Genomic DNA, 26,469 nt, shown 5'->3' on the forward strand with positions numbered 1-26,469 from the left:
ATTGTAGCAGAGATTTAATGATGGAAAATGCAAGGTCTTGCATTTTGGCAGCAGTAAATTGTAGAGTACAGTAAACCCCCGCTATTCGCGGGGGTTACGTTCCTGAGAAATGCCGCGAATACCGAAAACGCGAATACTGAGTTATGGCTCCCATAGTAATAAAGGGGTTCCATTCCAAAGTATGAAATATATAAGAAAAACTAGTCTAAAATTTTGTCTATGTATGTATTATATGTACCTTCATAATATGACTATGTACATAGTGAAATGCAAGCATATGGCATCGAAATGAAAATAAGAAACAATTTAATATTAAATGTAATATTTATTAGAAATTTCAAACAAATCTTTCAAACCAGCACCTTTGCTGGCTAAAAAAACTTATCCCGCCAGAGCTATCACCAGTTTCGCTAAAGTGTTGATAAAGGAGTTTTGCCTTTTCACGAATGATGAGTGAACTTAACGGAATTTTATTTTGAGTTCAGTCTTCTATCCACAGATTTAAAGCCTTTTCCATATTTCCTAATTTAACATCACGAGTTACAGAGCAAATTTTTAAAACAATTAGCGCGTTTTCACGGACACTACGGCGGATTTTTTCTTCCGATTTTTTGATTGATCGTAACATTGACTCATTGATTTTATAATGTTTTGCCACTGAGGAGATACTTTGACCATTAGAAATTTTGTCTAATAACTCAATTTTATTCGCTAATGTCATCACCTTCTTTGATATTTTCACATTTCTCTTGTTATTCGTAGCCATATATTTGTACGGGTTAGAAAGAACTTGTCCACAATAAAGTCACTTTCGTCCGTTAACACACTCGAAAAAGTCTGTTTTACACTGAAAAACGGTAGATTTATCACTTTTGTAAGCATATCAATTTATAAATTGATATGCTTACAAAAGCATATCAATTTATAAATTGATAAATATCAATTTATAAATTGATAAATTTATTTAATTTATAAGCATATAAATTAAAAGCAAACGACAAAAACTTCCATTACAAGCGCATAACACATACTGAACAAGGATTAGCGAGAAACATCCACGCTCGCGATTTTGTCACCCCTCTCCCCCCACCCACTGAGCGCTGTTTTGACCGGGAAAGATAATTGTAGCCACGCCCATGTTTTTTTTATGGCGGATAATATTCACGGCACTTTAAAATTCACATTTTTTTAGGTTTCATTTTATATTAAATCAGCGATCGCCAATACGCGAAACCGCGAATACAGATACCGCGAATAGCGGGGGGGTTACTGTATTGTATTTCTTGGGTACCATTAAATTCAGAATTATAGATGAAAAGGACTTTGGGGTAACTGTATAATGTCATAAGACAGCTCATAAGATTTTGTCGATGTTATGTAGGAACTTTTCCCCAGAGATAAGGAGACGATTATTCTATTATATAAAGCAGTAGTTAGGCTACACCTTGAATATTTCATACCAGCTTCAAGACCTCATTTTATGAAATGTCTAGCTGTTCGTCCTGCTCCTTTAGACAAGGTTGGCTAAAAGCATAAAGAGTATCTTATCAGGAGTACTTGTTTTTTAAGCCACAGTGTTTGGAAATGAGGTATCTATGAGGTGTGAACTTACCAAGGTATTTAAGGCTTTGAAAACTAAGTGCTGAGAAAATCATTTAGTCATGTGACGTATATACAAGGGGACATAAATTTAAATTAAGTGGGAATAATTATGGACTGGATGGCTGAAAATTTTCTTTTAGTCAAAATGTGATTTTTTTTTTTTTTTTTTTATATGAGAACCCCAAACACGAGAGGTATTATAACCTATAGTACTTAGTACCGTGCTTGGGTTGGAGGTTGAGAAGACGAAAGAAGATATTTGTTGATATTGGACTTGAACTTCTGTAGATTGTAATTTTCAGGAAATACGTATGAAGGAAGGTTGTTCCAGAAAACGGCAGTTGAATGAATAAATGAGGAAGATGAAAAGTTGGTTCTGTGGGTTTGAAGTTGGACAGTAAATGGATGTTGGCTGGTGGCGGCACGTGTTCGGGCTGTTTTGAAAGAGAGAGAGGGAATTATAGAAGCCAATTCAGAAGAACAGTGCCCATGGAAGTATCTGTAGAAGAGGCATGCAGCAGAAACAGTGCGTCTATGAGAAAGCGAGTGGAGAGACTGTTAGAGATGAATCATTAATTAACCTAACTGCCCTCTTCTGAATGGAATGTAGAAGCCTGAGAGAGGTTTTGGGGGTACCACCCCAGATGTGGGAACAATATTCCATGGCAGGGCGGATTTGCGATTTATACAGAGTGAGCAGCTGTTTGGGAGAAAAGTAACGCCGTGAGCGAAAGAGAAAACCAAGTTTTTTAGATGCAGAGGAAGCAATATTTGTGATGTGCTTGTGCCAAGAGAGATTAGAAGTCAGGGTAATCCCCAAAAGAGATATATCATTTTGTCTAGAAATCGGAGTGTCACTAAAGATAAGCATAGGAGCAGAAGAATCCTTTTTGCGAGATATAAGACAAGATTGAGTTTTAGAAGGGTTGAAATCAATTAAGTTGTCTTTGCCCCACTGGAGAATTACCTGAAGATCGGCATTTAAGGAATTGGCAGCAGATTTTCGAGAACTTGAAGCTGTTTGAGCTCGACAAGGTTTCTCAAAATGGAAAGTTGAATGCAATGTGCTATCATCAGCAAAACTATGGATAGGATTTCCAGTCAATGGAAGAAGGTCATTGATATACAAGAGGAAAAGAGTGGGGGAAAGAACTGAACCTTGGGGGACACCGGCATTAGTGGAGAAGTTAGAAGACAGAGAGCCATCTACCATCACCCTCAGTGAGCGATCAGAGAGAAAACTGGATAACCAATTACTAAAAACAGTTGGCAAACCATAAGATGGAAGCTTGTTTAGAAGACCTTTATGCCAAACACGATCAAAAGCCTTTGAGATGTCAAGAGCAACTACTTGTGTTTCACCGAACCTTTCCATTGAATTAGTCCATAAATGGGTAACATAAGCCAGAATATCACTAGTGGATCGACACTGACGGAATCCATACTGGCGATCGTTGATCAGACGGAAGGTTTCTAAGTAGTTTAAGAGTTGGCGGTTAATTGATTTCTCCATTACTTTAGAAAGAGTAGAAGTAATTGCAATGGGACGATAATTGGATGGGAGGGATTTGTCACCCTTTTTAGGAACTGGCTGGATATGAGCAAATTTCCAAGCAGAAGGAAAAACACCTTTGGAATAAGAAAGTGAAAAAAGGCGGCAAAGAATAGGAGTAAGTTCAGGAGCACAGGTTTTGAGAACAAGTGGAGAAATACCATCAGGACCTGGAGCTTTCTTAGCATCAAGATTCATCAAAATCCTTCTGATATCCTTTTGACGGAAGACCACAGGAGGCATTGAATGGAGCGTGTTAGGAATGGTGGGAGGTGTTTTACCAAGATCATTAATACATGAGCTCAAAGAAAAATGGGATGCTAGCAGGTCAGCTTTATCCTTGGCTGAAGTGACAACAGAACCATCTGGTTTGGACAGAGGTGGGAGCAGAGATGGGCAAAAGTTGCGGCCAATAGCTTTGGCAAGAGACCAGAATGCTCGGCTACCATTAGGGCAAGAAGCAAGTTTTCTACTCTTAGCCTGTTCAAACTCTAGTTTGGACTGATTAATAACTGCTTTACAATTGTTGCGAGCTTTGGTGTAGGCAGAAAATGAAACTGAAGAATTAGAAACAAGCCAATTATGATATGCAACGTTCTTCTCTTGAACAGCCTTAGCACATTTATTGGAAAACCAAGGTTTAGATAAAGGATGAGATTTTAAAGTGGAGTGTGGGATAAAGGATTCCATTCCTGCAAGAATAATTTCACTGACACGATCTGAGCAAACGTTGACATCAGAAGTTTTGAAACAGTAATCAGACCAAGGAAAAGAAGAAAAGAAGTCTCGCAGGTCATCCCATTTTGCATTCTTGTAATGCCAAACAATACGAGGTTGGGAATAGCCATGAGATAAAGGTTCCATTGGAGAAGAGACAATCACCAAGTTGTGATCTGAAGTGCCTAAAGGACCTCTCATTTCAACCTTGTACTTAGAAGGGTTGTTTGTGAGAAAAAGATCAAGCGTATTGGCTGTATGATTAGGATTGTCCGGTATTCTTGTAGGTAAATGAACAATCTGTGCTAGGTCATTAGTAATTGCAAAAGCCTCAGCATCTCGACCTGCTGGGTCTGTGTGACTAGAAAAGGGAAGCCAGCTGGAGTTGTGAACGTTAAAATCACCAAGGAAAATTGGTGAAATAACCTCCCTCCTGCCCTTGTGTAGGTCAGAAGTTTATATAAATTTAAGTGAGGATTAGTAAATGATTAATTTAATTTTTTAAGTTTTAAATTTGATTTATTTTATCTGTTGGCTGGTGTTACATGAGTTTGTTCCTTCATTTCATTTTGCTGATACCATTGTCAAATTTTCTATGACACAGTATAAGTTTTTTTTTTTTTTTTTTCAATTACTCTTTCTTGTGCAGCCTTCTTTTAATTTAGCAATATTCAGAGGGCAATCATGAAAAACTTTCTTTCAGATATCTCCCACCATTCCAATTGGTCTCAAAGAAATCTTGGAGAACTGTTTGGACTACTCAATTGAAACAATTTACTAGTCCAAAAGTTACAATATTGTGCAGTGTTCAACATTCGGAATCAGTAGCATCATATCTCTTTGAGTAGGAGAATGAAGTGGAAAGAATTAGTGCAGGACAAAACATTCACTATTTGCAGACATTTTTAGAAAATAACCTTTGAGACTAGGAATAGAGCAGAACAAAATTTATATCTAATGATATGGCATAACAGTCCATACATCCCATGCCACTATGGGAATATTACAATTAATTTATTTCAACATGTGGCAATATTTCCTGATCTTTAAGGCCCCCCCTCAACCTCATTGTAAATGAATTTTTACTGTGGGATTATCTGAAGGAAATTAGTTTTTGCTGATTTTCTTTTGAATATCACTGGATTAAAAGAGAAATTCCATAAGAGATCAGTGATTAGTGAAAATTTATGTCATGAAAAATTTTCAGCATAGTTTAGAATGCTGTGTAAAATAACAAGAAAGCACATATACCCAACTTAATTTTTAAGAACTAAAAACTGTATACTCAGATGCATTCTGCACAGGGAGCATAGAGAATTATGTCATCCCATGAGGATGAGATATAAAATTGGATTAATTAAAGTTCACATGAATTTGGTGGGCAGGTTAATTACAAAAAGACTGTTTTACAAGGCATTATTTTCTAAAAGCATTTGATAATTTATAAATTTTTTACTCCTTCACCTTGGTATTACTAAAGCAATATCAAAGTGAAGAAGGTTCACAATATTTTTAAATTGAAAATACTTGTTTGACAATTAAGTTTCAGTACTAAGTCCATTACATGCATGTCAAAGCACATAAGACCATGATGCCACAAGCTGTGGCAGCTGACTACATGGCTGTATCCCTCTACAAGGTCATTTGAATATAAATCATTCTCATGTAGTTGTGTTCAAGTTGTTATCATTGTTTTAAGTGGTGGAATGAAGAGTGAACATTAAATTTTTTTTCAGGTTGGAGAAAAAGTGAAACATACAAATTGGTAAAATAAGATAAAACAAGATCTCAGAATGGCTGTGAGGATCTGGAAAGCTGCAGGTGCTATGGTCATCCAGCAACGCTATGAATTCCAGAAATGTTTCGAAAAGTTCACATGTTAATTGTGTCTGTTCATCAAAAATGTTTCTTTAAGTGATGAAAGAACATCTTCACATTAATAGAGAAACAATTCATGCATGTGCTCCTTGGATGATTCATGCAAGGAGATCATGCAAATTGTTAATGATTTCCCCTTGCTTGATTTGATTGTAACAGGTGAGTCTCAGGTGTTTCAATAAGAATTACAGAGACTGATTCTTATGAGAGCTGGCAAGGCCCCAGGTTTTGATGGTATTCATTATGGAAAATATGCACGAATATGGCTAGCATGCTTCTTCTCTAGCATACTACAAATGGGTGATATTCCAAAACCTCTTAAACATGCGAAAATTATTGCCATCCTAAAACCAGCTCACCTCCCTCAAAGTTACCGCCCTATTGCTCTACCAAGTGTAATAACTTATAAACTTCTTGAAAGGCTACTGTATAACAAGGTCAGCTCCAAAATATTTGAAAAAATTCCCATTGAACAAGCAGGATTTCATCCAAACTGAAGCTGTGTAGATTAAGTCCTTTTTCTAACAGCATACATTGAGGCAGGGTTTCAAAAACAACTGAAAACCTCAGTGGTCTTCATTGATCTAACTGTAGCTTAATACACTGTTTGGAGACATGGCTTAATATATAAAATACTCTGTACAATACCCTGCAAAACAACTGCCAGACTTATTGATAACATACTCACAAATAGAACTTTCCAGGTGATAATGGGACACACAATGAGCAATAAAAATAAACTCAGCAATGACCTACCCCAAGATTCCGTCCTTGCTCCATTACTTTTTAGCCTTTACATTGCAGACATGCCTGAGACTTGTGCCAGAAAGTGTGATTACGTGGACGAATGGGCCATAGCAACAAGACACAAATCAATCGAAAAAACAGAAGGGATCCTAACAACTGATTTAACCACCTGTGAAAAAATTTTTTCCCGAGTGGAGGCTACAACCTAGTGCAACCAAGACTGAGGCATCTTTCTTCTATCTCAATAACAAGGTAGTGGCTAGAGAGCTGAACATAAAACATCAGGAACGCCTGTCTTAAACACAACAAATATCCAAAATATTTGGTTCTTACACTAGACAGAACATTCTGAACATTTATCAAGAATTGCAGTAAAACTGAAAGCAAGTAATAATATTCTGCAAAGGTTATGTGGTACCACATGGGGTTCCTCTGCTTTGACCTTACGCTTGTCAGCTCTTGGTCTAGTCTACCCAGCTGCAGAGTATGGTGCTCCAGTTTGGCTTAACAGTAACCATATAAAAAAGGTGGATGTACAGCTAAATAACACCATGTGCATTATAACTGGAACAATCAGGTCTTCTCCTACCTTCAAGTCCACTTCTCCATAAGTGGGGCAAAATTCCTTCCCTGACGTGTGACTTCAGAGCTGATAGACAGACCATTCAACATTAATAGAGGATTGTGCCTTGCGAGCCTGTGAAGGAAACCCTGGACACTTCCTGATGGCAACCGATGCACCAATTAACTATTTAAATAAGTTTAAATGTTCACTTGTGACTTTTGGTTTATTCAATTTTGTATCTATTATTCTTGAGTCATGTAATTTGATTCTGTGTATACTATACAAGCCATATGATAAATAAATAACAGACTAAGCATGGAATATATACTATACATATTCAATTAAAAACAGTTGGAACTACATGTTTCTGTAGCTTTGAAAATATAAATTGAGCATGAAATTCTGCCTGCCAACTGTTCCTGCCAACACTTCATGTGATTTATCAAATGTATAACTCAATGTTCATGGGGCAGTCATGTCAGACTGGTCAGCCATGCACTGCCCTCTGTCATTTATTGTATAGCCCTGTGTGTTGTCAGTTTTCACACATTAACAGAGTTAAACCTATATGAAAATAATGATAAATAGTGATACTTAAAGGAGATAAGTTAAATGTAAGATTTAAATAAAATTCATAACTTATACAAATCACCATAAATATTGACTATTGGAAATTTGCATATTTTTGCACAAGGAGAAATAGATGAAAATATTAATATTTTTCTCAGTAATGTTACTGGTGTACTATGTGCATGCCAGTGCAGCCTTTCAACTACTAAGAACTGTTTCTGCATCTGGCTATCCCCATCCACCCATAACTGTTTCTGATTGTGTGCAACTGAATATCCTTTGAATTTGCATCTGCAGTCATTCTCATCTATTATGAAGAGTACATGCTCATCACTTCAACCTCTGTTTAATTTATTCTTAATAAGTGTTGCATCATTTATATTATAAGTTTAAACCTTTGCAGCACAAAGTGTATTTGTTAAAAATACAGCTGTTTTTGCATAGCCAATTATCGCATGTATTTAATACATGCGTTATATACACATCATATAATTTGATCTGTTATTATAATCTTATTCTAATTTAAAATGCTTATAAAACATTAACATGACATATATCTATTTAAAAAAAAAGTCCAATAGTCTATCTGAACCTGGTGTTGAATTATTTTTTTATGAAAAAATAATTCTTGAAATATGTACAGTCACCTTATGCGATTTTCAGAAATGCATTAATCATGTAACTGGAGAGAACGCTTTAAAGGAAAATTTTTTCATCTTTTGTATCACATTGAAGCAGTTGCAATAGAACTTTCCAAAGTGTGTGTCGCATTGTATCCCAAAGGGCACTGCTAAACTTTAGTATCACATCAGCAGTCTGCACTCTGATTTCCTTTCTCTGCATATATTAATGTAATTGATTGATTAAAATACAAATATTTATTAACACATTAAAAAGTTGAAAATTTTTCTTTGCATGCTTCATGCTCCGTGACCAGTAATATCTGGTTGCATTGTTTTAAAGCTAATAACCAAGCAATTTCAGATAGCCTTGGTTAAGCTTGTATTTAGTACCTTCCCTCCCCCCCTCTCATTTATATGTATTTGGCCTGAAACAAAGCATGTTTTGTATCATTGCACTTACTATCAGCTACAAGGAACAAAATGAGCGGGATGTCTGATTATGAAGTTTTGAGTGAGATGTCGAATTATTTGTGAATCATGTATGGTGTGTTGGTGTCACAAGTTTGGAAAGCACTGAGCTACAGGATTGTTATAATTTCTCTCTACCATCTGGCATGCTAATAGGATTCTAGTGCTGAAGGTGGAAACAACCAAAACAGTTTAATAATTGTAATGTATTGAAGAGTTGGGAATTGTAATTTCTAACCGGGATACATTACCCAGTACATCCTGGGTAATGTATATGCACATTGTGAAATCTAATCCATATACTTCTACAAAAAATGCACAATTCTTTGATAATTGTGGTGCTATTATATTGACTGCCAAAAACAGATACAGTGATGTCATGAACTTCTAGCCACCTTGTGGCTGTGTCAGATTATAAAAAGAAATTTAAGTTTATTACATGGAGGAAAGTTACTTAGATTTTGCAAAATTTTTGTGCCTGTATTGAGTAGCTGGAAGCTATGCTATTTATACACTGAGTGATCACTGAATTACGACCACCCTTATGAAAAGTGAATGTGAGCCTTTGACCACACGAGGTACTAGAGTGCACAGTTAGTTGACATAGCATAGATAAGGTATCAGTGGTTTGGTAGGCAGTAAAATTCTGAGCGTGATGGGTAAAAGGAAGGATTTATCGGACTTTGATAAAGGACAGATTATGGGTGCTTGAAGCTGGTGCCTCAATTTCCCAAATGGCTGAACTAGTGGGGTGTTTGAGAACCGCCGTAGTTAGTGTATCAGGACTGGCTTCAAAATGGTCAAACAACGACCCAATGGCAAAACTGCAAAGGTCAGTGAAAGGTTGAAGTTAGAGGTGAGCACCGGGTCCGATGACTCATACTGGCGAACAGATGCAGCACTGTTCAAGAGTTGACTTCCCAATACAACATGGGCCAATATCTGCCATGACCATGTGTTGTGCACGTATGGGCTATACCAGCAGGTGACCCCTACGGCATCCTCTCTTAACCAAGGTTCACCGGATTAAAATACTTGCTTGGTGCAAAGAGCATGCAAGTTGGACGTTAGAAGACTGGAAGAAGATATGCTGGTCAGACGAGTCACGTTATTTACTCCACATGGTGGATGGTCATGTACGGATTTGGCGTCAACGACATGAGGCTCTTGATCCATCATGCATAGTATCAAAAGTGCAGGCCGGTGGAGGCGGTTGTATGGTGTGGACATGTTTCACTGGCAGGAACTTGAACCCCTGGTGCATGTGGAACAATGTATCACTGGTCTCCTCTATCATCAACTGCTTGCTAACTGTGTACACCCCACTGTGTTACACTTTTTCCCAAATGGCGATGTTGTCTTCCAAGATGACAGTGCGGCGAGCCATCTGGCACTTGTTGCGGAGGAATGGTTTGAGGAACACAGTTCTGACTTCCAGCATATCGATTAGCCGCCGAACTCCACCGATATCAATCCCATAGAGCACTTGTGGGACACTATGGAAAGTCATATTGGGCATCTGGGTACACCAATCACCTCCATACCTGCATTGCTGACCACATTACGCACACAGCTTGGTTGGCCATACCTCCCGAACGCTCCCAACATCTTGAATCAATGCCATGTCGATAGCTGCTGTATTGAGGGCAAAAGGAGGACTTACGAAGTATTAGGTAGGTGGTCATAATTCAATGATCACTCAGTGTATATTTGCTAATTTTTAACTTTTTTTGGTTTAATACTTCATTTACACACCAATTCAGCTTTTTAACTGTCATCTAGATTGTGTATTTAAAAGGGTTTTTTTTTTTTTTTTTTGTTTATTTTGTTTTGTTAGGTGAAAGTGATGGGAGATGCTGTGAAGATTTGGAGACACTTAAATGGAAGCCTGATAATACCTTATCTGATCAACAACTTGATCAGTACTTATCTATGGCCAGGTTTGTTTCATATTATAAAAAACAAAAAAAAAGTTTGCTGTTTGAATTTCATATATCAGAAGACATCTATCATGATATAGTTAATATTCTTGTACTGCTTCTATTGGGACATGCAACAGCCTGGAAAGAAAAAAATGTTGCAGATTGCAATGTTTGCTGGGATTCCTCACAGGACAAGCAAAACAATGGTCTGTGTTAGGGTTATTGAGAGAAAAGTCAGGTGAATGTATACTTATGTGTACACTAATACTAGGAGTATGGTAAGCAAATATAATGAATTTGAAATACTTAAGTTGTCAAATGCAGATATTGTAGGGATATTGGAGACATGGTGTCACTCGGATATAAGGATACAGAATTTTAATATGGTGCATATAGTGTGCACAGAAAGGACAGGAAGTGGGTAGGAGTTATGCTTTAGGTTAAGAAGCAGATAGAATCTAAGACAGCGCATCTATTTGATGCGATGTGGTGGCCAGTGCAATTTTAAGTCAGTTTGGTGTGGCATAAGCGCTGGAAAAATAAAAATGATAGTGTGTTATATGCCAAATGACTGTGATAAGTATAATGAATAACTGTACTTACAAATAGTGGACCAGTAAAAGATAGTTTTATAATGGAGAAGCATGTTAGAAGAGCAACAAAAGAAACAGTACTCTTGATGTGTTTGAACTGTAACCTTTCATGAAATAAGTTCTAGATAAAGGAACTGTTAAGTGGCAGTGATCATAACATACTGATGTGAGATTTACTTTAAAGATATAACTACTATCAAGGGTAAAGGGAAGTGATATTGCTTTCATAAAGGTGACTGCAATCCTCAGATAGTTTTTAAATTTTTTTCAGTGAGATCAACTGATGATGTTAAACTATAAATTCTAAATGGGAAGTATTCATGGAAGCTACCAAGCTGTTGTGAAAGAAGTAAGGTTGTTCAAGGTTTAGACCTAAGTGGATATCAAATGAACTGAGGAGGATATCAGATGAACTGTGGCAGAGAAGAAAATTGTATAGGATGATTATAAATTTACACAAGTTATATTATGCTTATAAACATACACAGAAACCTACAGTAAGTTTAGACTAATCTGCAATGAAGTCACTAATGCAAGTTAAAGCATGTTCTTAGAATTCCCTGCTAAAAAGAAAAGTAGCAAAGAGTTCTTTGCTTATGTTAACTAGAAAGAAAGGGATGAACAGCATTGGCCCATTAGATGTGAATGGCATAACTGTTAATGATCCTGTTAAACTTGCTGAAAAAGTGAATAAATATTTGGGCATCTACATTCATGCATGAAGAATTTGTTAGGGATGGAAATACCAGAGGTATATCAAGATATTAGCATTAGTAGAGAGGCATACGTTGCAAGAAAGTAAGCTTATGCAGCATTAGCCAAAAAAAAAAAAAAAAAAAAAAAACCTCCCATTTCACCCCTCCATTTGTTCCAAAATGCCTGTCCAGCTCAGCCTTAAATTTATTTAGACTATCAACTTCCACAACAAAAGATTGAAGTCTGTTCCACCAATCAACTACCCACTGGCTAAAGGCAAATTTCCACACATCTATTCTACAACTGTCTTTCCTCAATTTGAATCTGTATCCCCTCAGGTTCTTAATCTGAGCAAGAGAAAGAATCCCATCAGCATTCAGCTTGCTCAACCCATTGAAGGCCTTATACACCTCAATCAGATCACCTTGCAGGTGCCTACTCTCCAGGCACTGCAATTTGCAGAACTTAAGCCTTTCTTTGTAAGAAAACCCCTTTGTTCCCCTTCTTTGTACTTGTTCTAGCAATTCTACATCCTTCCTAAAATGAGGCCTCCAGACTTGTACACAGTACTCTAGGTGTGGCCTGACCATTGCCTTATATAATGGGATAATAACATCCCTGTCCCTGCTAGAAAAATTTCTATATATCATTGACAAGGCTTCATGACTTGCCCTGGCAGCCCATCTGCACTGCTCAGCAAACTTCATATTTGACTGCAACAATTAGCCCCAGGTCTTTTTCACTTTCCACTTCCCTGAGTGTAGTACCACATAGTTGGTAGGTTTCTCTTCGGTTATTGCTACCCATATGTAGTACTTTGCATTTGTCAATGTTAAACTTCAGTTGCCACTTCTCAGCCCATTTGCCCAACTTAGCTAGATCCAGTTGGAGTAGCATAATGTCTTTACTGTTGTAAACAACCTTGCCAACCTTTGTATCATTTGCAAACTTGGACATTTAAACCTGATATACCTTCATCAATATCATTGATAAATATACAAAATAACAATGGGCACAACACCAAACCCTGGGGAACTCTACTAAAACTAATAACATTTGCACATGAAGAACAGTGTCCATTGATTACCACTCTCTGTCGTCTCCCACTCAACCATCCCTTTATCCATTGTAGCAACTTACCCTTAATGCCATACCTCTCCAATTTTTACAGCAGTCTTCCATGTGAATCAGTGTCAAAAGCTTTCCTGAAATCCAAGTATATGATATCAAAATTATTTTTGGCATTCAGCTCCTTTGTGACCACATCATAGTATCCAATCACATTGGTCAGACAAGGCATCCCTTTAACAAACCCATGCTGTGTCTTAACTATTACTTCAGTCTTGTCTAGATGATCCTGCAATGCTTCTTTAACATGTGATGCCATTATTTTCCCCAGAACACAAGTTAAATTAAGAGGTCTGTAGTTACTTGTGTCACCTTTTGAAACCCCTTTGGAAATTGGTGATACATTTGCACACCTGCAGTCCATGGGGACCTCCCCTGAGTCCAAATTAAGCTCTCATAATTAAGGCTAAGGGTTTGCTTACTTCCTTTGCTGCCTCCTTTAATATAACTGGATAGATCCTGTCCACTGCAGGTGCCTTTTTTATGTTTAACTTCAACAATTTCTCCTCCACTTTGCTCTCAGTTATTACAAAATCACTTTGCTCCCTGTTAGAGTTTGATTAAGTTCTGGCATTCCCCTCATTGAATAACTCCTCATGTGTGAATGTAGATGCAAAATACTCATTCAATTTATCAGCTACCTGAGCAAGATCATGAACAGTCAACCCATCTATGTTAAGTGCTCCAATCTGATTCATCCCTTCCTTTTATTGTTTATATAAGTAAAGAACTCTTTGCTGTTTTTCTTTGCATCTCTTGCCAAGGATTTCTCGTAATCTGCCTTCGCCTGCTTAACCTCCTTTGTGACTTGATTACAGACTAGTTTATAACAACACCTGATACTTTATATGCATTCCATACATTTTTCTTCTCTGCCACGAGCTTCATTAGTTCATCTTACATCCATTTAGGCCTAAACCTGGAACCGTATTTCTTAGTTGGAATGAAAAGCCTAGTAGCCTCCAAAATTAAGTCCCTGAAGGCTTCCCATTCAGAATTCAACATTGATAACATCATCAGTTCTTCCCACTGTACAGAATTTAAAAACTGTCTGAGACAACTGTAGTCACTTTTACGAAAACAATAGCCCTCCCCTTTACCCCTGTGATGGTAGTTACATCTTTAAGTAATTCCCACATCATTACATTGTGATCACCGCCCCCCCCACTGGTTCTTTTATCTGCAAATTCTTAATGCATGAATAATCACTGCTGATAATCAGATCAAGAGTATTACTCCCTCTGGTTGCCTCTCGAACATGTTGCTGTAGAAAACAGTCATCCAATAAATCCACAAAAATCTTGCTAGTGTGCGAGTGACCAACCCAAAATTTCCAGCTGATATCTGGAAAGTTAAAATCCCCCATTACAATACATTCTTATTTATTGGCCCACTCTTTCTCTGCAGAATTGCTCATTATACTCATCAGATTCATTAGGCCTATACACCTACACCACGTCTCTGATATCCCAACAATATCTGCCTTTATGTCTTGACTAGCACTTCAAGCTCATCAAATTTATTAACTATACTCCTAGCATTGGTGTACATGCCAGTATACATGCACCTGTTTCTACTCTTAGATACCCTAACACAGCCCATGTATTTATTTGTTCTGCTATGACTCCAGCAGTCCCGGAAATCTCCGTTGCCTTGCTTTCCAGGCTTCTGCTCATTCTAATAGAAGCAGTGCATGAATCACTTTTACCTCTGCCCTTGGCACTGTTAACCGTTAGTCTGTGTGTATAGTTTAGAAATAAATGATTTTATGATAGCTGAAACAAAAGTGGAAGAGGAACTGTTGGAGCTAAATGTAAATAAATAAATAAAAAAACCTGGGTTTGTTAGTATCTATCCAATTATATTAAAATAAGCTGAGAGAGAGAGAGATAAGCAAATCTTTGTCCATAATTGTGAGACATTCTTGGATTCAGTGGGGTATCTGTATAGTTTGGAGATGTGCAAGTATTTCTATTGATAGAAGAGAATCAAAGGGTGAAGTGAATAATTACAGACCTGTAAGCTTGACTTCTGTTTCAGGAAAAAATAATGGAGCCAGTGATCAAAGAAGAAATAATGCAGATCATCTTGATAAGAATCCAGTTATATGGCACTCACAGCATAGATTCATTAAGGGAAGATCTTGTCTGACCAATCTGGATACTGTGACACAGTAACAAAGGAACTGGATACAAAAAATAATATTGAAATCGTATACTTAGGTTTCCGAAAAGCTTTCGATGCTGTTCCACATGAAAGACTACTGTACAAACTGGAGCAATATACATTATGGGCATGTTACTACTATGGATAAAGTGATGGTTGGATAGCAGACAGCAGAGAGTGGTTATTCATGGGCCCTGCTCTTATTGAACTAATGTTATTAGTGGAGGCCTTTAGGATTCAATGCTGAGGACCCATGTTGGTTTCAGTATTTATCATTGATATTGATGAAGACAAGTTTAATGTCAAAATTTGCAAATGATATTCAGGTTGACAGGGTAGTTAATGATGAATCAGGGTATGATTTTGCAACAAGACGTGGAAAAAATTAGCCAGATGGGCCAAAAAGTCGACATTGAAAAATGCCAAGTACTATATATAAAAAGCAAGTAATCCTAGAATAACATTCCAACTGGGTGGTACTGTACCCAGGTGGAGAGCAATAGAGGCTTAGGGGTAATTGTACAGTATGACAAAGTTCTCTAAGCAGTGGAGACAGGCTACTAGGACAGCTCCTGTGGTTCTGCCACTGATATATATGAATTTTCTCAGCAGGGACAAGATGATTATGTTGCATAAGGCAACAGTTAGACTTCATCTTGAGTGCTGCATACTTGGAAACCTTAAAATAAATCTTCCAGATGCATGCAGAAAAGATCAAGTTTAGTCAAAGATACAAAAGGATACTCTTGCAATAAAAGACTCCAGTTCTGCAAATTGCATTGCTTGGTAACTAGGGACTTGCAGGGACACTCAATTGAAGTATTTAAGGCATTAAATGGATTGTGTAAACAAAATGCTGTTGGCATCCTTACTTTTTCTTGGACAACACATATAAGGGGACATAAATTTAAATATTGGAAGGATGGTTGTACCATAGATGTTTGAAAATTTGCTTTCAGCCATAGAGTGAATTGTTGGAAAAAACTTTCATATAGTGAGTAGTTTGAATAAATTTACAGAAGAATTAGACACATTAGAAAGGATGGAAAGATGAGGTGGAGTATTATTATTATTTATTTATTTTTGGCTGATGCTATGCAAGTTTGCTTCCTTGCATTGCTTGCCATTTCTGATACTGACATGTTTATGTGTATATGCCATCTGACAAGATATATGCAGTATCTACCATATGCAAATCCAGACCTTTCCATGTTTGGAAAGTTCTGGATTTGTATATCATTGAAGACCAGAGGATATGGCCTCTAAAGACAAGACCTCCCCCCCTTTCTTTTTTTTGAGGCTATGTTAGCTGATCTAAGGTTTTTTTTATCAGCCCACATAACATGCAGATTGGTCTATATAATAGTATATTAGTCTATATAATAGCCTAGCTTTGGTGCTTTGCACCAAAATCACAGATCCTCTTTAATAGATTGGAGTGAGTCAGTATGTCATGGGGCTGCTTATTAGTGGGATGTTAGCACTAGGTCTGCCAAATTGTTGCCCTAAAAGTACATTCCAAACCAAACTAAAGGATTACAACATCTTTAAAATGCTTTAGCTTTTAAAAGTTAAAACATTTTAAAGATTTAAACTAGCCAAAAATCCCTGAAACTTCAATGGAGAAATTGTTGCCCATGATTATAATCTTCACATTCAAAATATTTCATAGATTTCAGTTGTATTTAATGCAACACATGACACTTAACTTTAAGCGTGATGTTGAGTATGCTGTAATCTGTGTATTAACTGTTTGGAGTTTAGTTTGATCACTTGGGTCCACATTGTTCTATATTTTTATAATTCCCCTTCTCCATTTTCTGTATATTTTTAGGAAAATGGAATGAATCCAGAAAAATTGCCTGAAAATTAGCACACTTAGTTATTGGGTTGACCATTTTATGCACCACAGTAAATATTTTAATAAATAAGCATCACATTAACAAAGCCTTTACTGCATTCTTATTAACATGCATAATGAGTAAAAACAAGGATTACAAATTTGCTTTGTCAGACTTCGATGTCATAAGTGTCTGTAATCTAGTGTGTAGCATTCTCACACTTTGTTCTCTGACACCCCCTCCCCATTAATCCCTACTTAGTTTTATTGTTGAAAAGCTCATTCCATAGTTCCCCTTCTTTCTTTATGCCAAACCTACTGACAAATCATTTCCACACAGAACGTTTCAAGCTGAAGGATTTTTTTTTTTTTTACCCAGAAGAAAATGCAAAAACTTTACCAAAGTAGTAAGTGCAGCAGTGAAATTATGCACTTGGGTTTGTCTGTGAGTTGAAGTTCTTTTTACCTTTTGTCACTCATTTGACATTGGTGGCAAAAGATAAAAAGCCATATACCATTGTCGTTTCCCTTGCTATATTTACAGCTAGACTGATGTGTATTGAAACAAAAGTAGATAAAATTAAAGTATTCCCTGTTCAGGCAACATAATGCCAAACAATAAAAGAGATGTAAGTTGAAATAATCCATGAAACAATTAATATTATAGTTTAACAAATCAACTGATGTGTTAAAGTGCATGTGTTGAATAAACCTGTGGATGCAAAGAATTTTCCAATGTCTTGGTTGTGTCTATGAATGGAAACAGAGCAACAGCAGGAATGGGTTGAAGCTGCTTGTTTTTCATTTTCCAGTGTGCATTATTCAAAAATGGGCCGATTTGGACTACTAGCATTAATAATGGCAAATGATGCAAGAAAGCAAGCTTATAGATCGTCAGCCAAAAGTGGGGGGGGACCCAACAACAAAACTTCCCATATCATCTATCCATCCCCTCCAATAGTTCAGCTAGTTCCTTGAATTTATTCGAACTACCCCCTTCCACAACACCAAATGGAAGTTTGTTCTAACAATCAAATTTCCACTTATCTATTCTGCAGCCATTCTTCCTCAATTTGAATTTATGCCTTCCCCTATGTGCGTAGTCTGAGCAATACAAAGGATGCCATCAGCATTGAACTTACAAATGAACCGGAAAATAAAATGATAAGAATTGCAAATATTGAAAAAATGCCAAAAAATTTTTTGAAAAGGTGAAAATAACATTGCAGTGTCTTTCATAATTTTTGTGTCATCATCAGAGGTCATCCACCGAAATCATGAAAAAGACAGCAATGCTCTTACTTCTGTCTATATCATTATTCTTGATTATACAGTATATATATATATATATATATATATATATATATATATATATATATAATGTATTAATAATAGCGGTAGTAGAGAAAGGCTATAGCAATATAGAGCAAGATATTTAGAAAGAAATTAAAATGGATTATGGACAAGAGGTACTGCTAAAAATAGCAGAAAGAACCCAGTGACCATAATGCGATGTAGATAAGTAGAATGTGGTAGAGAGGGAAGACAAGCTGACAAAACCGAAAGTCGAAACTATGGGAAAAATTACGTAGTTACCTGAAAAATAAAAAAAATACATTAAAAGATGTCCTTAAAGCTGAAAATCTGATGATTTTAATGTCTTCTTCAAGGGTCAGCCATCAAAACCAAAGGAAGGACAAAAATAAGTAAGGCCTCTGTTTCTAACATGAAATATATGTAGCACATGGCTAAAACAATGATACCATATTGAAATTTTGAACTGAGTGTGTTTGGAAGCCAGCAGTGGTAAATAAGTGAAAATAAGTGAAATACTGACGTATTTCGTGGCAGACCCGATAGAGGCAGTCAGCAAAAGTAAGGAAGAGAAAATATAAGCAAGGAAAAATTGAAATAAAAAGTAAGAGAAGAAGGACAAGGAAACAACTTACTACTGTACCAAGCTGGAGTCTGAGTATGGACGGAGGTAAGTGACACATTGCTCAGCAGTGCTACTGCGTAAAAAGAAATTAGCCTGCTGTGATATGGGAATACTTATAGTACGTAATAGTGACCCCAAGTGTTGGAAAGAGGAGGTAGTAAGTTGGACGATTACTAGGTATGATGGGAGGATCGGCATTAAACAGATGAAGTGGTATGTCCCAGGAAAGAGGAGAACTGATTGGCTGTCAAAGTAGCGTGATGTAGTCACTGAACCTTTGTGTAAGGTGAAAAAAACGAATTATAGTAGAAAATAGCATCTCGATATTGCGTTCGGTAAACTCATGAGAAATAAGAGATATAAGGTGCAAGGATATAAAAAGGGATTGGAAATAGAGGTAATATAGGTGTGCTTGAGCAGTCTGGGGTTGCAATTCACTGCCACTTTAACATATCAAAAAAGATACATACCAATATTATTCTTTCCCAATGTATCAGGATAGCTATCATTTGCAACGGTTTTATTATACACAACATCCAAAATCACTACAGTAAACTTCTGGATAATAAGTTTCCTCCATCCTACCTTTATTATCATTTCAAAAAAGCACTCCATATTATCAAACATAAAAAGATGCTTAACAACCTAACTGACATTAATAATATAATAGCCAACTGATATCCTATGCTTTCAGGCTGTATATATTGTGTACAGATAATATCCCGTATCTTCTTCGATGTTTTACAGTCTCGAAAACTTGTGCCCACTGATTGGCTACCAAGGGGGTATTAGAATTATTTTATTTTTATTGCATTATTAATGGGACTAAGTTAAACACAGAAGTACAGGGTTGTTAAAATTAAAGTATCCCTATGTAGAGGGCTCTGGAGTGAGTTCTAAGGCTCGTACTGAAGGGAAATTTGGACAACAGGTACAATAAAGAATGCGCTCACCATTTATTGGGAAAAAAATTAATTACAAAATTTGTCACTGTATGGCACGTAACTATCTTAGTTATGATTATGCAAATAACTTGTTATTTGCATAATTGTAAGTTATTGCCACAGTACCACTACTCAGCTCTACTGTACTGTATAAAAGCAAAGCAGTTTCTTCAAAATCATACAGTAGATGTTTGCCTGCACTACAGCAGCAATACCAACAATGTTGCAGGAAAAGGTGCCATTAGTGAAGCTGTACTATCAGAACAGCAACAATGCACTAACTAAAGTGCATTGTAGTTAGTGCATTGTTGTTGCTGTTCTGTACTAACAGAACAGCAACAACAGCTATGGCTATCAGAGAATTCCGGCATCAGAAGGCGTGGACTTATGACTGTTTGTGCTGTCCACAAAATGATTGCGAAATTTGAAGCAACAGGACATCTTGATGTTCAACCAGATAGAGGTTGAAAACAAGTGGGCTCCACTTGTGTTGAAGATGTGCCTATGGCTGTCATGGATTTATCAAGTCAATCTCCATGTGCTAGCACAAGTGTGCCAGTTGTTTCTTGTGAAGTGGACACGCCATATTCCACTGTAAGGCTAGTAATGCGTCAGGTGTTGCGGTATTATCCTTAAAAGATACACTTACTACAGCAACTAAAGCATGGTGATGCAGATATTCGTTTCACATACACACTTCAGTTTCTGGCGTGAATGACAGTGGATATCACTTGGCCATGGAACATCCTTTGGAGTGTTGAAGCCCACTTCTGCTTAAATGGACAAGTGAATACGCACAACTGTCATATTTGGGCAACAGAAAACCCTTGAGTTATCCAAGAGGTCCCATTGCATTCTCCAAAAGTAACAGTGTGGTGTGGATTTACAGCCACATTCATGATTGGGCCATATTTTTTTGAACAGGTAACATCGAATGGACAACGATATTATGAAATGTTGGCAAATTTCGCAATACCAGAGCTGCAACTACGTGGGTGCCTTCAGGATGCCATATTCATGCAAGATGGTGCACCACCCCACATCCACCATTGTGTCCAAAGATTGCTAAGGCAACACTTTACAGATGAATGGGTCATCAGCCATTGTTTCCAGACATCTTGGCCACCCTGATCACCAGACCTCACCCCATGCGACTTCTGATTGTGGGGTTTTTTGAAGAACCAGGTGCATCGGGGAAGGATGTCAAACTCGGGCAGATCTGAAGGACAGCATTAGACGTCATGTGCTGGCTATTCCAGTTGATATGTTACATTCAGCTGTAGAAAACGCTGTTCTTCGAATGGAAACTGTTGTTGACCAAAATAGAGGACACATTGAACAATTGTAGCACTGTTCAAGTTATTTGTATTGCCACAGTGCCATATAGTGACAAATTCTGTAACTAATTTTTTTTTTCCAATAAATGTTGAGCTTATTCTTTATTGTACCTGTTGTCCAAATTTCTCTTCAGTACGAACCTTAGAACTCGCTCCAGAGTCCTCTACATAGGGATACTTTAATTTTAACAACCCTGTATATTCCCAGAACTATGTCCTGGGTCCTACTATAGGAACGGGAATCGCAACCCCGGACTGCCTAATTTTAATTTCTTTTTACCCAGTAGCTGAGCTATCTATCGCTCCTCTCCGTCCCTACTCCAACTTGGTACAGTAGTTAGTTTTCTTTGTCCTTCCTCTCTTACATTTTATTTCAATTTTCTCTTGCTTATATTTTCTCTTCCTTGTTTTTGCTGTCACTGCCTCTTTTGGGTCTGCCATGAAATATACGTCAGTATTTCACTTATTTGCCACTGCTTTGAACCTGGCTTCCGTACACACTCAGTTCAAAATTTCAACATGGTTTCATTGTTTTAACCATGTGCTTCATATATTTCATATTAGAAACAGAGACCTTACTTCTTGCTATCCTTCCTTTAGTTTTAACAGCTGACCCTTGAAGAAGATGTTAAAATCATCAGATTTACAGCATTAAGTACATCTTTTAATGTATATTTTTTATTTTTCGGGTAACTATGTAATTTTTCCCATAGTTTCAAATACAAAGAAAAGGTGAATACAAGAGATGAATTGCTCACTCGCATTTTGGTGGGATTTTCAAACATTTCAAACATCAGCTTGTCTTCCCTCTCTCTTTAGTACATTTTACTTATCTATATGCAGGATGATTCAGGAGGAAAAGTAAATATTTTGGGAGGTTATAGTATTGATTATTCTGAGTAAAAAAGTTCATATAAACATGTATCCAATTCTCAATGGATATGGAGATACAGCTGTTTGAAACTGGCACGCACAGCTCCCTGAATCAGATGTGACCAAGAAGCAGTTATAACCTAACGCTGTTTGGTGTTAGAAGTGTTGTTAAGAATGCTGCACATCTTCACACATGTTGAATATGCTGATATGGTGTTTGTGGTGGAAGTGCTACTGCTGCTTGTAGAGTCAATACCGTCAATGGCTTCCTAACCACAGAATACTGGATTCAAGAGCGTTTACTAGTGTTTTCACCAAACTGCATGAGAATGGTTCCCTGTGCTCATATTTCTTCTGAACGTGCAAATGAACAAAATGTGAATGAAATAGAGCACATTCTTCAGTCAGTAGAACGTAGTCCTACTATTAGCGCACACAGAATTTCTACGCGTATCGGTGTTCCATAGACAAGAGTATGGTGAACATTACGTGAACACGGCTTGTATCCATTTCACATACAGCAGGTGCAGTGACTTGAATTTTGTTGGTGGGTAAATGCTAATCGCCGATTAATTCCATTAATACTGTTCAGTGATGAAGCTACTTTCACCCGTGACAGTAACAACAACACCCGTAACTCTCATAGGTGGTCTGACGAAAATCTACATATACCACTGTAGAAACAAAATTTCAACATTGCTTCTCTGTAAACGTGTGGTGCGGTATCATCGACAATCAGTTGATTGGGCCTGTTGTATTACAAAATCATTTTACAGGCCCATTTACATAGAACTTCTGCAAAACAAACTTCTGCTGCTAATGGAGGATGTTCCCTTGACTACAAAGATTGGTATATGTACTTTCAGCATGATGGAGTTCCTGCACATTGTACCCATCTGGTGATACAATATCTAAATTGAACTTTCGCTGAATGATGGATCGGATGCGGTGGTCCCATTCATTGGACACCAAGGTCTGCAAACCTCACTCCATTAGATTTGTTTGTGGGGATGGATGAAAAGTTCAGAATACAAAGAAAAGGTGAATACAAGAGATGAATTGCTCACTCGCATTTTGGATACTGATGCCCCCATAAAGGATTGCCAAGACAACCTCATAAGAAAAACACTTCATATTACCACAAGAGTTGCAAAGTGCATTGTTGGCGGTGGGATTTTCAAACATTTATTGTGAACTGTAAAAAATTTGTCAATTATTTGTGTTTTGTGTCATTTAAAAAGTCAATAAATACAAACAATGTCATTTATCATTCTTTAATACCTCTAATAATGGCTTTGTGCATGCCAATTTCAAACAGCTGTATCTCCCTGTCCATTGAGAATTGGACACATGTTTATATGAACTTTTTTACTCAGAAAAATCAATGCTATAATCTCCCAAAATATTTACTATTCCTCTTGAATCACCCTGTATATATGGTGAGAGAGAGAGAGAGGGGGGGAAGAATTGGAGAAAATATTGGAAGAAATGGTCATGTGATTTTTTTTTTTTTTTTTTTTTGCTACTATTTCTTTTAGGTTTTCTATCAAAATATTTTCATACTATCTTTATTATTGAGCACATTAAACAGTTAAAACAACATAATTGTTGCTCCAAGACACACAATTGTCTTGGAGCACCATGTGCAAATGCAACTATGCAGAAATGGTCGAGCACATTAAACAGTTAAAACAACATAATTGTTGCTCCAAGGCACACAACTGTCTTGGAGCAACATGTGCAAATGCAACTATGCAGAGATGGTCTCAGTATTTTTAAGGGGGAGAACAAAAGCAGTGTTCTGTAGAACCATCATGGAAAAAAAAATGCATAGCCCATTTTTAATTGTGCTTGCATATTGGCTGTAATAAAACAATTGCAATGTACCTTTAAACTTATCTGGCTCTGAAGTGTACGTATAAATAAAAATTTTGTTGTACCTTTCACTGCCCTTAACAGCAAAATGTGTTTCCTATAAATGAAATATTTAATTAAAATAAAACAAATCAATTCTGTAATGAATATTTCAGTAATAAAGTTCACTGCTTGTTAATATGGAGTTTGGTTTTTTTAAAATTTTTATATGAAAACCCCAAACACGAGAGGTATTAGAACCTATAGTACTTAGTACCGTGCATGGGTTGGAGGTTGAGAAGATGAAAGGAGATATTTGTTGACATTAGATTTGAACTTCTGTAATTTTCAGGAATATATGTATGAAGGAAGGTTGTTCCAGAAAACGGCAGTTGAATGAATAAACGAGGAAGATGAAAAGTTGGTTCTGTGAGTTTGAAGTTGGACAGTAAATGGATATTGGCTGGTGGGGAGCACATGTTCAGACTGTTTTGAAAGAGAGAGTGGGAATTATAGAAGCCAATTCAGAAGAACAGTGCCCATAGATCTGTAGAAAAGGCATGCAGCAGACAGTACGTCTATGAGACAGACAGTGGTGAGACTCTGTTTGAGAGCAGTCATTAATTCACCTAACTGCCCTCTTCTGAATGGAATATAGAAGTCTGAGAGAGGTTTTGGGGGCCACCGCCCCAGATGTGGGAACAATATTCCATGGTAGGGTGGATTTGGGATTTGTGCAGAGTGAACAGCTGTTTGGAAGAAAAGTAATGCCAAGAGCGAAAGAGAAAACCAAGCACTGTTTGTAATGTGCTTGTGCCAAGAGAGAGAGAGATGAGAAGTCAGGGTAATCCCCAAAAGATATATATATATATATATATATATATATAATATTAAGGATAATATAAAGAGCCATTGGAATAAGTAAATCAATCCAATAATAATACCATCAGGGATCTAAGAAAACGCAAAAAAAAAAAATATATATATATATATATATATATATTATCGCTTTTTACCGACAATTTAGATGACTTCAACTGGGGCCAACCACCCAGAATGAAGGCAAAAAACGACAAGAAGTTCTCTGTTTCTGTGATGATCAATATATGCTAAGTAATTTAAATCTAACCAAATATAAACCAGTATAGGCCGGATGTAAATCGAATATAAATAAATCGAAAGAAGATAATAAAAGTTAAAAAAAATTTAGAAATATTAGAATCAAAGGTAAGAAATATAAGTAAAATATAAATGTAAGCATATATTAATCATCGTTGACCCGACAGGGAACGTAATTTAATGATTACAATAAGATTAAATATTAATATTTAATCTTATTGTAATCATATAAGATTAAATATATAATACATACTACATATTGACCGTATCTAGGACATAATGTAATAGTCGTCAAAATAATGTGGTACCCCCTATGTGATGGATACGGTAAAAATAAATAATTAAATTAACGCATAGAGAAAACATGCAGATAGTAAGAAGAAAAACTAAAGGAGTAGGAATAATAGAACCTGAACTCCATAAAGGCGAAAAATAGTGGTATAGATAAGAAATAGTTTCTCCTACGTCCTCGGATTGCCCTAATAATTTCGGAGAAATAAAAGTAAAGAGTGTAGGACAGTTTAAAGACATTACAAGATATAAGTTGTGGCTCGGGTATGCCCGGGATCGCAAACTCGTTCCTATAGTAGGACTGGTGGGTACAAGACCCACCGGCTTGCAAATTACAGTGTATCATTTTTTTTTTTTTTTTTTAAATATATATAGTTAAATTCATTTAAATTTACTTAAGTTCACGCTGAGATAACATGCAAATTCAGCTCAGGGTCCTACTATAGGAACGGGTTTGCGATCCCGGGCATACCCGAGCCACAACTTATATCTTGTAATGTCTTTAAACTGTCCTACACTCTTTACTTTTATTTCTCCGAAATTATTAGGGCAATCCGAGGACGTAGGAGAAACTATTTCTTATCTATACCACTATTTTTCGCCTTTATGGAGTTCAGGTTCTATTATTCCTACTCCTTTAGTTTTTCTTCTTACTATCTGCATGTTTTCTCTATGCGTTAATTTAATTATTTATTTTTACCGTATCCATCACATAGGGGGCACCACATTATTTTGACGACTATTACATTATGTCCTGATACGGTCAATATGTAGTATGTATTATATATTTAATCTTATTGTAATCATTAAATTACGTTCTCTGTCGGGTCAACGATGATTAATATATGCTTACATTTATATTTTACTTATATTTCTTACCTTTGATTCTAATATTTCTAAATTTTTTTTAACTTTTATTATCTTCTTTCGATTTATTTATATTCGATTTACATCCGGCCTATACTGGTTTATATTTGGTTAGATTTAAATTACTTAGCATATATTGATCATCACAGAAACAGAGAACTTCTTGTCGTTTTTTGCC

General features: G+C 36.6%; 1 protein-coding gene across 2 annotated transcripts in view; it reads left to right on the forward strand.

Annotated features, from left to right (window-relative positions):
- Positions 1–26,469, forward strand: part of LOC150077091 (uncharacterized) — a 347,053-nt gene that overhangs the window by 51,769 nt on the left and 268,815 nt on the right. For both annotated transcript variants that reach the window (XM_090386103.1, XM_090386104.1), the window contains exon 3: positions 10,560–10,662. In XM_090386103.1, the coding sequence (XP_090242229.1) occupies positions 10,560–10,662 (103 nt within the window). The remainder of the gene's footprint in view (positions 1–10,559; positions 10,663–26,469) is intronic.

This window comes from Mastigoproctus giganteus, chromosome 12 (assembly GCF_048544385.1).
Source record: "Mastigoproctus giganteus isolate SK-2022 chromosome 12, ASM4854438v1, whole genome shotgun sequence".
Taxonomy (NCBI): Eukaryota; Metazoa; Arthropoda; class Arachnida; order Uropygi; family Thelyphonidae; genus Mastigoproctus; species Mastigoproctus giganteus.